At 52.3% G+C, this 14,428-nt stretch overlaps 1 protein-coding gene across 2 annotated transcripts in view; it reads left to right on the forward strand.

Moving 5' to 3' along the window:
* JPH3 (junctophilin 3) overlaps positions 1-14,428 on the forward strand; it is a 50,918-nt gene that overhangs the window by 21,305 nt on the left and 15,185 nt on the right. For both annotated transcript variants that reach the window (XR_012057685.1, XM_030282698.4), the window contains exon 3: positions 11,945-12,069. Coding sequence is in view for 1 of the 2 variants with exons in the window: in XM_030282698.4 (XP_030138558.3) it covers positions 11,945-12,069 (125 nt within the window). In the remaining variant the exon portion in view is untranslated. The remainder of the gene's footprint in view (positions 1-11,944; positions 12,070-14,428) is intronic.

Below are 14,428 nucleotides of genomic sequence, written 5' to 3' on the forward strand. Positions count from 1 at the left end.
GGGTTAAGGGCCCCCAAAGTGTTTTTTTGTGTCCCCTTCCTTGGGTCAGGACAGCAGGGACAAAAAGAGCCAGGATGGGGCAGAGCTGAGCTGGCTGCAGGATAGGCTGAGCTGGTGCCCAGGTGGGGCAGGGTCTCTCACCAGCCCCTCTCTGGGCAGCTTTGGCTCCAGGGGGGATTCCTCTGCTCGTGGCCTGTCGGAATCTGTGGTATTGATGATTTTGAGATTGTAGAAAGTCTGTCTTTCTGTCCTGTAGCTAAAGAAGAAGCCATAATTTGTCTGTGCTGTTTCAAGGTTGTTTATTCTGTTTATCTCTAACATGTTCTGCTGCCCTGCCGCAGCTCTGTCCTGCAGGGCAGCGTGTGGGGCTCTGCCCTCAGTGGGATGGTACAAACATTAAATACCACAAACTACCTGTGCTGGATTTACAATAACGTGCCAATATCTGTCACCTACGTTGGACAGTGTGTCCCCAGCCTAAACCAACAGAAAAATGCCAACACTGCAGTGAAACATGGAGGGCATGAAGAAGGAGAAAAAGGACAAGGCACACCCAATTTCCTCCATCTTGTCCCCTTTGGACCCCTAATCTAGAATCCTAAAATTTTACTTTTGCACCCGTGCCACACTTAATTATTACTGATATCAAACACTCAGAGCTTGTAATTCATCCTGTAAGATTGAAAACTCTTTTCCATGGGCAGAGATCACAGACAGTGTCTCTGGGGGCTCTGTCCAGGGGGGTTCCTGACCCCTGCCAGGGTCCCAGGTCCTCCAGGGCAGCCAGAGGGAAGCCCTGGATTCCCACAGTGGCCCTCTGGAGAAGTGCTGCTGGTCCCTGCTGGAGCTCAGGGTTTGCAGGTGTCACCTCAGCCCATGAGCTGGGCACTGTTGGGGTCACTGAGGGCATCACCTGGAGCCCACCAGGATGTGTGGGGTGAATGTTCTCCTTCCATCCCTTCCTGGGCTCTCCATCCTTTCCTTGAGGGATGCAAAGGCTCAGGGAGGGAAACACACAGGGATGGAGGTGGCTCCAAGGCTGAGAGCAGCTGTGCAGAAGATGATTCTCCTAAGCCCCCTCTCCCTCAAACCTCCCCCGTACCAATCCACCCCTGGGCTGGCAGCTCCACCGGGCTCTGCTGCTGCTGGAACTGAGCGTTCCCTCCCTCCCTGCCACTTCCCTGCCACCTCCCTCCCTGCTGCCAGGGGTCAGGGGTCCCATTAGGATCAGCTGTCCTTGCTGCTGGGGGTGACAAGGCCACCTCTGGCTCATGGCAGCGCATTCGTACCTCCAGCCCGGGCTCAGCCATCCTGCAGTGTCCATCCATCCATCCATCCATCCATCCATCCATCCATCCATCCATCATCCATCCATCATCCATCCACCCATCCATCCATCCATCCATCCATCCATCCATCATCCATCACCCATCCATCCATCATCCATCCATCATCCCCCATCCATCATCCATCCATCATCCATCATCCATCCATCCATCACCCATCCATCCATCATCCATCCGTCATCCATCCATCATCCATCCATCCATCCATCCATCCATCATCCATCCATCCATCCATCCATCATCCATCCATCCATCCATCCATCCATCATCCATCCATCCATCCATCATCCATCCATCATCCATCCATCATCCATCCATCCATCCATCCATCATCCATCCATCATCCGTCCATCATCCATCATCCATCCATCCATCCATCCATCCATCCATCCATCCATCCATCATCCATCCATTCATCCATCCATCCATTCATCCATCCATCCATCCATCCATCCATCCATCATCCATCCATCATCCATCCATCCATCCATCCATCATCCATCCATCCATCCATCCATCCATCATCCATCCATCCATCATCCATCATCCATCCATTCATCCATCCATCCATTCATCCATCCATCCATCCATCCATCCATCCATCATCCATCCATCCATCATCCATCCATCCATCCATCCATCCATCCCTCATCCATCCATCCATCCATCCATCCATCCATCCCTCATCCATCCATCCATCCATCCATCCATCCATCCATCCATCCATCCATCCATCATCCATCCATCATCCATCCACCCATCCATCCATCCATCCATCCATCCATCATCCATCACCCATCCATCCATCATCCATCCATCATCCCCCATCCATCATCCATCCATCATCCATCCATCCATCCATCATCCATCCATCATCCATCCATCATCCATCCATCCATCCATCCATCATCCATCCATCATCCGTCCATCATCCATCATCCATCCATCCATCCATCCATCCATCCATCCATCCATCATCCATCCATCCATCCATCCATCCATCCATCCATCCATCCATCACCCATCCATCCATCATCCATCCGTCATCCATCCATCATCCATCCATCCATCCATCCATCCATCCATCCATCCATCCATCCATCATCCATCATCCATCCATCATCCATCCATCCATCATCCATCCATCCATCATCCATCCATCCATCCATCCATCCATCCATCCATCCATCCATCCATCCATCCATCCATCATCCATCATCCATCCATCATCCAACATTCCCAAAACCATTCCCTACCAAAGCATCCCATATCCATGGCCCAGGTGTGTGACAAACATCCCCAAAACCATTCCCAAAACCATTCCCAGCTGAAATATCCCGTATCCATGGCCCAGGTGTGTGACAAACATTCCCAAAACCATTCCCAAATCCATTCCCAGCCAAAACATCCTGCATCCATGGCCCAGGTGTGTGGCAAACATCCCTAAAACCATTCCCAGCTAAAACATCCCGCATCCATGGCCCAGGTGTGTGGCAAACATTCCCAAAACCATTCCTAAAACCATTCCCAGCTAAAACATCCCGTATCCACGGCCCAGGTGTGTGACAAACATTCCCAAAACCATTCCCAAATCCATTCCCAGCCTTGCTGGGCTGTGCCGAAGTGGCACGGACGCTGCCAGCCCCTCGGGCTCTGTCCCCTCCCCGCCAGGAGAGCTGTCCCAGACCCGCATCCCAGCACAGCTGGGAGGGACCAGGGAATGGAGCAGGAAAAGGGGATTTGGGATGCAGGAGGGGCAGAGGCGGGAGCGGGGAGCGGTGCCACCCGTGCGGGGACAGCAGGTGGAGGGGACAGGGAGGGGTGGCACGGGCTGGCAGCGAGGCGGGGAGGACGGGAGGTGATTCCCGGCTGGAGCAGCGCTTCCATGGGAAGGGAACGCCGGGCAGGAGGCGAGGGCAGAGCGGGGAAAGCGCTGCCAGCTCCTCTTCCTCCTCCTCCTCCTCCTCCTCCCCCCTGGCATCGCAGCGCGGATCATCCGCCTGGATTTGAGTCCAGCCCTTCCCGGAGGGCAGCGGGACCCGGGAGGTCCCCAGGAGCTCCCGCCTGCCCGGCACGAAGTGATGGAATGGAGCCTCTTCCCCTTGCTTTGGGTGGGGCAGCCCTTCATCCCTCGGGGAGGGAAAGCAAAATACACCAAAAACAGCACCACAAACCCAGCTTTTCCTTTCTGCTGCTTCTCCTTTCCCTTTCTGCTGCTTTTTCTTTCCCTTTCTGCTGCTTTTTCTTTCCCTTTCTGCTGCTTTCCTTTTCCCTTTCTGCTGCTTTTTCTTTCCCTTTCCCTTTCTGCTGCTTCTCCTTTCTCTTTCTGCTGCTTTTTCTTTCCCTTTCCCTTTCTGATGCTTCTCCTTTCCCTTTCTGCTGCTTTTCCTTTTCCTTTCTCTTTCTGCTGCTTCTCCTTTCCCTTCCTGCTGCTTTTCCTTTTCCTTTCCCTTTCTGCTGCTTTTTCTTTCCCTTTCTGCTGCTTTTCTTTTGTCTTTCTGCTGCTTTTTCTTTCCCTTTCTGCTACTTTTTCTTTCCCTTTCTGCTGCTTTTTCTTTCCCTTTCTGCTACTTTTTCTTTCCCTTTCTGCTGCTTTTTCTTTCCCTTTCTGCTACTTTTTCTTTCCCTTTCTGCTGCTTTTCCTTTCTGCTGCTTTTCCTTTTCCTTTCCCTTTCTGCTGCTTTTCCTTTTCCTTTCTGCTGCTTTTCCTTTCCCTTTCCCTTTCTGCTGCTTTTTCTTTCCCTTTCCCTTTCTGCTGCTTTTTCTTTCCCTTTCCCTTTCTGCTGCTTTTTATTTTCCTTTCCCTTTCTGCTCCTTTCCCTTTCCCTTTCCCTTTCCCTTTCCCTTTCCCTTTCCCTTTCCCTTTCCCTTTCCCTTTCCCTTTCCCTTTCCCTTTCCCTTTCCGCTGCTCTTCCCACCCAACGAAGCTGCAGCTCTGCTTTTCCCTGGGATTTTGTGCAGGGAAGGAGACATCCCTTCCCTGGCTGCCCCTCACCATCCTCATCCTCACCCTCCCGGGGGTGGGGAGGCTGCTGGGACACCCGGTCCCTCCTGCCGTGTCCCAGGGATGCTGCATCCCAAAGTTTGAGGGTGGAGAAGAACCGAGGGGAAGGGCTGGGCTCTCTCTGCTGCTTTCCCAAGACGTCTCCGTGCTTTTTTCCTTCTCCCAGCTCCATTTGGGGTTTCCTGGTTGCTCCCACCCTCTTCCCTTCAGCAACATCCCCATCCTTGTCCCTCCCCACACCCTTTCCTTCCCAGGGAGAGGCAAAATTCATATCAGGAGCACAATCAAGAGGAAAACACAGAGCTGAGCCGAATTATTGAGTGATTTCCTTGCTGGTTTTCCTTCCCCCTGAGTTTGGGATGCTGGGGAGAGCACAGGGAATGGGCTGGGGTATTCCAGTTTGGGACACCTCGAGCATTCCCTGTCCCACTGCCCACGAGCTCTCCCAGCTGCCTTGGGAATGATTTCCCCCCTAAGGTGACATTTCCTGCTGTAAAACTACAGGAAACTTGGATTTGGCCTCTTGACCACAACATTTTCCGTGCTTCTCTCTGATTTGCTTTCTTGGGCAGCCACAAACACATCGAGGGGATTTTTTTTTGGTTTTGCTCAGGATGAAAGGGTTTGAGTGTTTCTTTTCCCTTAATTCTCTTGAGATGTGACTTCCAGAGCCATTATTTTTGGGGCGTGCCATCACCATTCCATCCGTCCCGTGCCATCCCAGCCTCTCCCAACCTTTTCTCCTGCTCGTGGGAGCATTCCTGCTCCTCCCCAGAGCCCAGGGGTGATCCATCCATGCTCCCATCCCAAAATCTCCATCTGGAGCTGCCAATTCTGCCTCTCTCTTTGCTATGCACAGCACCTGCTCTGTGTCTGGCTGCAAGGAGCCCCAGCAGACCTTCGGGGCTGCATTACATCATGTCAGAGGTCACATTAAGCAGCTTTTTTTTCCCCCCCTTAATTAAGAATTCCAACCATGGGAAGGGGGGAAACCAGAGGGGAAAGCAGACTGGGAAAAATGCCTGAGCCGAGCAGGTAAATGGGAATTTCTCCACAGACAGCTAATTGGTGTGTCTAATATTCCACCCCCTGAGGTGCTGCTGCCTGCACAAATCACTCCTGGCGAACCTGCTGCAATAACAGGGGAGCCGCCAGAGCTGTGGGAAGAGCCAGGCTGGAATTAAGAGCGGGTTTTATTGGGGCAATAAACGCCAGATAGGGAAAATAACAAACAGGTTGTTAATTGCTGCCGCCATCTCCCCATTCCCCCGGGGCCGTGTCTAGACAGAGCCTGGCTCCGGCCTGGGATCATCCCAAACCTCTGGAGAGACCGGGATACGGGATGCGGGATGCGGGATGAAGGATGCGGGATGCGGGATGAGGGATGAGGGATGTGGGGTGTGAGATGTGGGATGAGATGAGGAATGAGAGATGAGGGATGCGGGATGAGGGATGCGGGTTGTGGAATGAGGGATGAGGGATGTGAGATGCGGGATGAGGGATGAGGGATGAGGGATGAGGGATGAGGGATGAGGGATGAGGGATGTGGGATGGGGGATGAGGGATGTGGGATGGGGGATGAGGGATGAGGGATGAGGGATGTGGGATGCGGGATGCGGGATGAGGGATGAGGGATGGGGGATGCGGGATGAGGGATGTGGGATGAGGGATGCGGGATGCGGGATGCGGGATGAGGGATGAGGGATGCGGGATGCGGGATGAGGGATGTGGGATGCGGGATGGGGGATGCGGGATGAGAGATGAGGGATGCGGGATGAGGGGTGCAAGATGAGGGATGAGAGATGAGGAATATGAGATGAGGAATGCGAGATGTGGGATGCGGGATGTGGAATGAGGGATGCGAGATGAGGGATGAGGGATATGGGATGCGGGATGAGGGATGCAAGATGCGGGACGAGGGATGCAGGATGTGGGATGTGGGATGTGGGATGCAGGATGCGGGATGAGGGATGCAGGATGCAGGATATGAGATGAGGGATAAGGAATGAGGGATGAGGGATGCAGGATGGGAGATGCAGGATGAGGGATGCGGTGCCCGGAGAAACCCCTGGAATGGGAAAGGGAGGCACGGATGGGCACTGCAGCTGTGCCCTAAATCACAGAGGCTCCCGCAGAGGTGGAAACCAGACAGTCTGCAGTGCTTATTAATAATTCAGTCCCAATTTGTCCCATCTAGGAGAGCACAAAGCCCAGCCAACCTCCCCTCTTGGCTGCCCGGAGCAGGCAGAGCCTCCCGGGGTTGTTGCAGCGATCGATGCCAGGCTGGCAGGGCTCTGGGAGATGGGATCGCTGTCCTGCCCCATCCCACAGCCATCCCATCTCCTCGGCAGAGCTGCACCAGCATCCCCGGGGCCGGTGCTTTGTTCCCCTCAGGGGATGCAATCAGGGCCACAGGGCTGGAAAACAACCCCCGAGAAGCCCACACAGCCGAGGGATTCCCGCTGGCGAGGCTGCACTGAAAATCTCCTTTTCCTCACCTCGTCCAGCCATCCCTTCCCAGCCTCGTGCCAGCCTGGCTTTCCCACATGGGGAGGCTGCCCTGAAAATCTCCTTTTCCTCCTTCATCCCTTTCCCAGGACAAGGTGCATCCCAAGGCTTTCCCGACCCCGGGGGTTTGGATGAGGGAGCCTTAAACGCCCTGCAAACGCTCTCTCTGAATTTTTCCTGAAGTATTTCCTTGCAGCTGGCGTGTCTTTTAATTGAATTTTGCCGTTTGAAAAATACATGAAGCTCTGTAATGGAGGGAGAGAAAACATCCCCTCCTATAGGAAGATAAAGATGCATTTAAAGAGGAAAAAAAACCATCCCCAAAGCTGCCTGATGAAGTATTGACCTGGAGACAAAGTGGATCAGATGGAGCCAACCCGGCCCCTTAGGAAAACTTGAGGCTGTTCATTAGGGATGAGCTCACTGCCAGCTTAACTCCATCCTCACCACTCCCTGTGAAGCCTGTGGGAAACCTGCCAATTTCCAGGTTTTCCACAAAAATAGGGACCACGGGGTCCTTTTATGGGGTGGAAAGGGTTTGGGACTCGTTGCAGCCTCGTGGTGCTCCTGTTGGAGTTGGGATAATGGGAGAGCTCTGGGATGGAGGAGGGCTGAGCTTCTCCATCCCTGCACAGGATCCCAACAATAAATCAGGAATTTCATCCTTCCCTCTGCCAGGCTTTGGGGTCAGGGAAGCGAGAATTTTGCTTGGAATACAACAGCCAGAGCTGCCCTGTGAATTTTGGGAAGCAGACCTTCTTTCCCAGAAATCTTACCCATAGAATGCCTTTTAACATTCCCAATAATGTGGATTTCTCTCTGTGTTCAGCACAGAGCTCCCCAAGCATGAGTTTGCTCAGTGCCTGGTTTTTATTGGAACGTATTTTCTGCACAAAAACGCTGGAAAAAATAGGAATAAATTGGCAAATCCCTCTCCTGGATGGATTCAAAGAAGGGATGGAGAAGGACTCCCCAGTGATCCAGGTTTCTCCAGGTGCCATCCTGGCAATTCCAGGTGTCACATTCACAGCTCTGAAACCTTTCTGGGCTTCTGTAAACTCGCTCTAATTTCCAGCCTCATTTTAAAGCACTTTGTCCCACTTGTTCTACTGCCAAAGCATTCCTGGAACCAAAACACCTCTCAAGCCTCACCTGGTTTGAATTTTGCTTCCTTCCTTCCTGAATCCCTGAGGATTTTGCTGGGAGTTCACCCATTTTTGGCTAAACCTGCAGCAGAACCCTCGGATCCACTCCTCGCTCACTCCAAGCCAGCCCAGAGTCACCGTTGGAATTCCTAAAAAGCCAAGTTCTTCCTTGCAAATCAGTTGATTCCAGCTTCTTATAGATTAGCTGGAGCTGATAAACTTGGCATTAGGGAGCAGGCTCAGGTATTATCCCTTCCCCTCTCAGCTCGGGCCAAATCACAGGAGATCTGCAAAGATTTCCGGGAATTTGGTTGGTTGGGATTTTTCCCTGCCTCCTGCCAGCTCCCCTTGCCAGTTTGACCACTTGCCCGCTCATCCTCCGAGAAGAGTGAGTCAGCTTGGCAAAAAATTAATAAATGAAATATTCCAGGCCAGCCCCAGCAGGGAATCTCTGCCCTGAGACCAAAAATAAGGGCTCAAAAGCCACAAACCATCCTGGTTTTCCCCCCTCTGGCTCTTCCCAATCCCAATCTTTGCCTGAGCACCCTCCCCCAGCTCAGCTTGGATGGTGAAGTGCACTAAAATCCTGGAATAATGGGATGGTTTGGTTGGAAGGAGCTTAAAGCCCATCCCATTCCCCCCCTGCCAGGGGCAGGGACACCTTCCACTATCCCAGGCTCCTGGATTCATCCCAGCTGGAGGAGGAGGCTGGGGATGCTCAGAGGTGGGAGGAATTAAACAGCTCCTCTTGCATCACTCCATCCCCTCATGAGCCCACAGGAACAGGATGATCTTTAAGGTCCCTTCCAACCCAAACCATCCCATAAAATTCCTTTTTATGGGGAAGGCCCCAGCCTCATTTTCACCGTGGCCTCCAGTTTGGAGAAAAAAAAAATTATGGCAGCACTTAGGGAAGGAGGAGCAGAGTGATGAGATCAGGGCCCTGTCCATGTGTCAGGGAGGAAAAAACCCCACTTTTCCAGGGAAATTAACTCCAGGCAATTAAGTGGGAATTAAGATTTAGCACACGCCACGAGCAGCAGGCGTGGAGAAAGGCGCCAGCTGGTAAATTTAGGATGTGACAGAGTCATGCGAGCACTAACAGGATTACTGGCGTTTATTTGGGAATACTTATGGATTTTATTATGCAACGTATGGATCTCCATAATTCTGCTTTTCACTCCTGCCAGCGTCTCGGGGAGCTTTACAAACAATTAATCAGCAGCACTACAGGGAATCCAGTGTGTCCCTGTGCCCAGGGAATCCAGTGTGTCCTGTGCTCCAGGGAATCCAGTGCTTTCCATCCCTTCCCAAGTGTATTTTGGATCAGAGGTGGCTCATTGATGGGATTGATTTTTGACCTTTTTTGAGCCAAACCCCAAGTTTTCAATTTTAAATTCCCTGCACTTCCTGGGCTGATCCTTGGTGTGATGGGATGAGCAGACCCAGAAGCCACTGGAGTGAGTTTTCCAGGGGTGGAAATGCATCCACCCCCCCAGGGATAGTGATTTTAATCCATTTAGGTTGGAAATGGATGGAGGAGCTTCAAATCCACGTCCCTGAGAAGCTCCCCTGGAAGAAGGCAGGAATTTAAGGAGCTTGGAGGGGCAGAATCTGAATTTTAACCTCTGAATTTTAACCTCTGAATTTTAACCTCTGAATTTTAACCTCCTTCAAATCCACATCCCTGAGAAGCTCCCCTGGAAGATGGCAGGAATTTAAGGAACTTGGAGGGGCAGAATCTGAATTTTAACCTCTGAATTTTAACCTCCTGCAAATCCACGTCCCTGAGAATCTCCCCTGGAAGATGGCAGAGGTTTAAGGAGCTTGGAGGGGCAGAATCTGAATTTTAACCTCTGAATTTTAACCTCTGAATTTTAACCTCCTTCAAATCCACATCCCTGAGAATCTCCCCTGGAAGATGCCAGAGGTTTAAGGAGCTCGGAGAGGCAGAATCTGAATTTTAACCTCTGAACTTTAACCTCCTTCAAATCCATGTCCCTGAGAATCTCCCCTGGAAGATGGCAGGAATTTAAGGAGTTTGGAGGGGCAGAATCTGAATTTTAACCTCTGAATTTTAACCTCCTTCAAATCCACATCCCTGAGAAGCTCCCCTGGAAGATGCCAGAGGTTTAAGGAGTTGGGGGGGGCAGAATCTGAATTTTAACCTCTGAATTTTAACCTCTGAATTTTAACCTCTTTCAAATCCACGCCCCTGAGAATCTCCCCTGGAAGATGGCAGGAATTTAAGGAGCTTGCAGGGGCAGAATCTGAATTTTAACCTCCTGGTGGCTCTGATGGTTCAATGCACAGGTTTGATGCCCCAGTGTTTCCCACAGAACATGCTGGTACCAAAAATTTGGCTGAGAAGAGACCTGGAGAGGGACTCTGACAGGGCATGGAGGGACAGGACAAGGAGGAATGGCTTGAAGCTGAAAAAGGGTGGATTTGGATGGGATATTGGGAAGAGATTCCCAATATTTGTGAGGATGGCACAGGGTGTCCAGAGCAGCTGTGGCTGCCCCTGGATCCTTGGCAGGGTCCAAGGCCAGGCTGGAATAACCTGGACTAGTGGAAGCTGTCCCTGCCCACGGCAGGGGTTGGAATGAGATGAATTTTAAAGTATTTTCCAACCCAAACCATTCCATGATTCCAGCCTGAACCTCCCCTCCCAGCAGTTTTCTGCAGCTCCTCCTTGGGACATCCCTGCTCCTCCTCCAAGAGCAGGGCAGGGACACCTGACAGGGAATGGGCTGTGACACCTTTGTCCCCTCCTCTGACCCCACCTGAGTGCTGGGCAGGGAGAGTGCTGGACTCCAGCTGGCTAAAAACCCATTTAAACCCAATTTTTGGGTGCATGAATAGCAGAGAACCCTCAGGACCTGCAGCAGCATCATCACAGCCCCTCCACCACCTCCAGTAACTCTGGAAAACAGCTCGGATTCACTTCCAGGGTTACTCAGCTGGGAATAAAAAGCATTTATTAGAGCAAAGAGACCTGAGCAGAGTCAGGAGCAAGCACAGGTGACAGCACAGCCACACTCACACCCCGTTCCCCAGCCCTGGCAATGCTTCCAACCAAAGCAGGCACATTCCTGGCCCTGTTTTCCATTTTTAGGAGCCTGTCAGAAATGGCACTCCCTCTCCACGCAGATGTCGAGAAATTAGAGGGAATTCAGAGAGAGGCAGAAAAAAAATGATTAAAGGAGATGGAGGGCCTGATTTTGGAGGGAAAAGAAATCAGTGGAGTTATTTATAACCCTGCCTGCACCGGGGTGGGAGCAGGAATTTTTGAAAGTGCCTGGATGGCTCGGATAAGGGGGAAAAAAGGGGCAAAGCATCCGGAGGATGCTCTCAGAGAAGCTGTAAATCCTGAGTGATGGGATGAAATGCCATCCAAAAAAAGCCTTTGGGGAATCATCAGTGAGTGCAGGGGACAGTTGTTGCTCCAGAGGGGAAAAGTGCCCCGATCAAAATGTGTGAAGGGATGGTGGAGGCGGCTCCAGAGCTGAACCCCCCGCTCCTACCTCTGCTCCTAATATTTATTTACACCCAGCATTTTACGCAAAACGTGGGGGTGGGCGTGGAAATGTTCTTTTTTTTTTTTTTTTTCTCATCCCCCAAAAAAATGGGTTTGGTTAAAAAACCAACCAAACCAGCTTTAAATCCAACCCCGGAGGCTCGTGGGAGATGCACAGAGAGGCTGCTGGGACGGGGTGGGATATGGGATGGAGGGACTTTGGGGGAACAAATCTGAATTTCCTGAGTGATTCCCAGGCTGAGGAGCAGCTCCTGAAGGTGTTGGATGCCCCCAACCATCCCCAAGCTCTGCTGGCAGCTCTTCCCTCACGGCCAAAGGGTTTTGGAGGAATCAGTGGGGGCAATGTGGGGGTTCCCGTGGCGGGGAGGAGCTGCCTAACGGGGTCTCTATTGCCTTGCAGGACCTCTCACTCCAGGGCCAAGGCGGAGGCGGCCGTGACGGCGGCGCAGAAAGCGCAGGAGGAAGCGCGGATCGCCAGGATCACTGCCAAAGAGTTCTCGCCTTCCTTCCAGCACAGGGAGAACGGTCAGTCCCTGCCAGGCCCTGCCCTCGCAGCCCTGCCCACACCCCAGAACCCCCAAATTGCCCTGGATGGAGGCTCAGCCTGTGCCCGCAGCTCCCGCTCCACCCCGGAGCTGCTGAAGGGGGAAAGCTCCGTGGAACACCAGGTTTTGGGAGATTTAGGGCAGGGCTGTCAATATCCAACAGTTCCACCTTGGTCAGGGTTTTTTGCCTGGTATTTCCTGTTTTCTCACAATTTTTTAGCTCAAAGCCTTTGGTGGTTGCACAGAAAGAGCCCAACAAGGGCTCTGGATGCAAACACAGATGATCCCAGAGGTCACCAGTGACTTTACACCCACGGCAGTTCCTGATTGCTGGGAAGGTTTGGATCCTTTCCTTTCCTTTCCTTTCCTTTCCTTTCCTTTCCTTTCCTTTCCTTTCCTTTCCTTTCCTTTCCTTTCCTTTCCTTTCCTTTCCTTTCCTTTCCTTTCCTTTCCTTTCCTTTCCTTTCCTTTCCTTTCCTTTCCTTTCCTTCCCCTTTCCCTTTCCCTTTCCCTTTCCCTTTCCCTTTCCCTTTCCCTTTCCCTTTCCCTTTCCCTTTCCCTTTCCCTTTCCCTTTCCCTTTCCCTTTCCTTTTTCTACCCTTCCCTTCTTCTCTTCCTTCCCTCCTTCCTTTCCTTCTTTCCCTCTCTCCCTCCTTCCCTTCCTCTCTCATTTTCACCATTCCTCGCTGCTTTCTCACATTTTTCCTCATTTTCACCATTCCTCGTTGTTTTCTCACATTTTTCCTCTCCAAAGCCTCGGGGGGGGGGGGAGTTGGGACCCGAAGCCGCGCCGGGGTCGGGTGGGGTCTGCAGCCGAGTGGGAGTGGGATGCTCCAGGTGCCCCCAGCGATAATTAACACCGTAATTAACGCGTGTTGGGCTTCCTGAGAAGTCTCCCAGCCCCGAGCCCTGCTCAGGGGGTGGCCGGGGCCATCCCATGGCTCAGCTTTGGGGACTGCAGCAGCCAGAGCCAGGGCCGCTGGGAGCATCCCTGCATCCCTGCATCTCCCTGGCTCATCCCTCCTCCTGCCCAGACTCCATCTGCACAGGGCAGATCCAGGGCTGCCTTCCCCCGAGGGCTTCTCCAGCCCTGAGATGTTCCTCAGCTCCATTTCCTCCCGCCAGGAGACTTTGCTGTTTAAAATCTGTCACGGGAATGAGAAGACTCTGACTCCAAAGGCTGCTGAGAGTAAAACTCTGATTTATTCAAAATACGCTGCTCTTTTATACAGAGCTTCGCAAAGGCCAAATCCATTGGTTCTAAAGTGAAAACAACCCATAGCATTGGTGCAGAGTGCTTGATGCACAGAACTTAACTACAAACAATGTGAGAAACAAGAGAGATAAAGAATTATTTACATTCTTCTCCAGCTCTTTCCCAGGTTTTTGCCTGGCTAGAAACTCTCAGTTTCTTTCTTTGACTGAATCTGAGTCCCACAGAAATCACCTCTTGGAAAGATATTTTAGGTAATACATTTTTTTACTAGCTCGTGGATGGGGCCGTGCTGGCTGTGCCCTCCTTTGGCAGGATTGTGGGTGCTGGGTGTGCCCCCCATATTCCGAATTGTGGGTGCTGGGTGTGCTCCCTTTATTCAGAATTGTGGGTGCTGGGTGTGCCCTCCTTTGACAGGATTGTGGGTGCTGGATGTGCCCCCCTCATTTAGGGTTTTGGGTGCTGGATTTGCCTCCTTTGTACAGAATTGTGGGTGCTGGATGTGCTCCTCTTATTCAGGACCATGGGTGCTGGCTGTGCCCTCCTTTGACAAGATTGTGGGTGCTGGATGTGGCCCCCTCATTTAGGGTTTTGGGTGCTGGATGTGTCCCCTTATCACAGGATTTTGCATGCTGGATTTGTCACTCTTGTACAGGATTGTGGGTTCTGGCTGTGCCCCTCATATTCAGATTGTGGGTGCTATCTGTGCCCCCATTATTCGGAATTGTGGGTGCTGGATTTGTCTCCCTGTCACAGGATTGTGGGTGCTGAGTTTGCCCGTCATATTCAGAATTGTGGGTGCTGGATTTGTCTCTGTTCCACAGGATCGTGGGTGCTGCATTTGTCACCCTTGTACAGGATTGTGGGTGCTGGACGTGCCCCCCTCGTTCAGAATTGTGTGTTCTGGACGTGCCCTCCTTGTTCAGTGCTGGCTGTGCTCCCTTGCAGGGTGCTGCAGGTCCCCAGTGCCACCCACGGCGTGCTGCGGTGGGTGCTGAGTGCCACCCACCCCCTGGGTGCTGGCTGTGCTCCCTCTCCACGGGGTGCTGGGTGCTGGATGTGTTCCTGGCAGGGAGGTGGGTGTGGGTACCACCCACCCGGCACAGCGAGTGCCGGGGGCGCTGGG

Source organism: Taeniopygia guttata, chromosome 11 (genome assembly GCF_048771995.1).
Source record: "Taeniopygia guttata chromosome 11, bTaeGut7.mat, whole genome shotgun sequence".
Classification (NCBI taxonomy): domain Eukaryota; kingdom Metazoa; phylum Chordata; class Aves; order Passeriformes; family Estrildidae; genus Taeniopygia; species Taeniopygia guttata.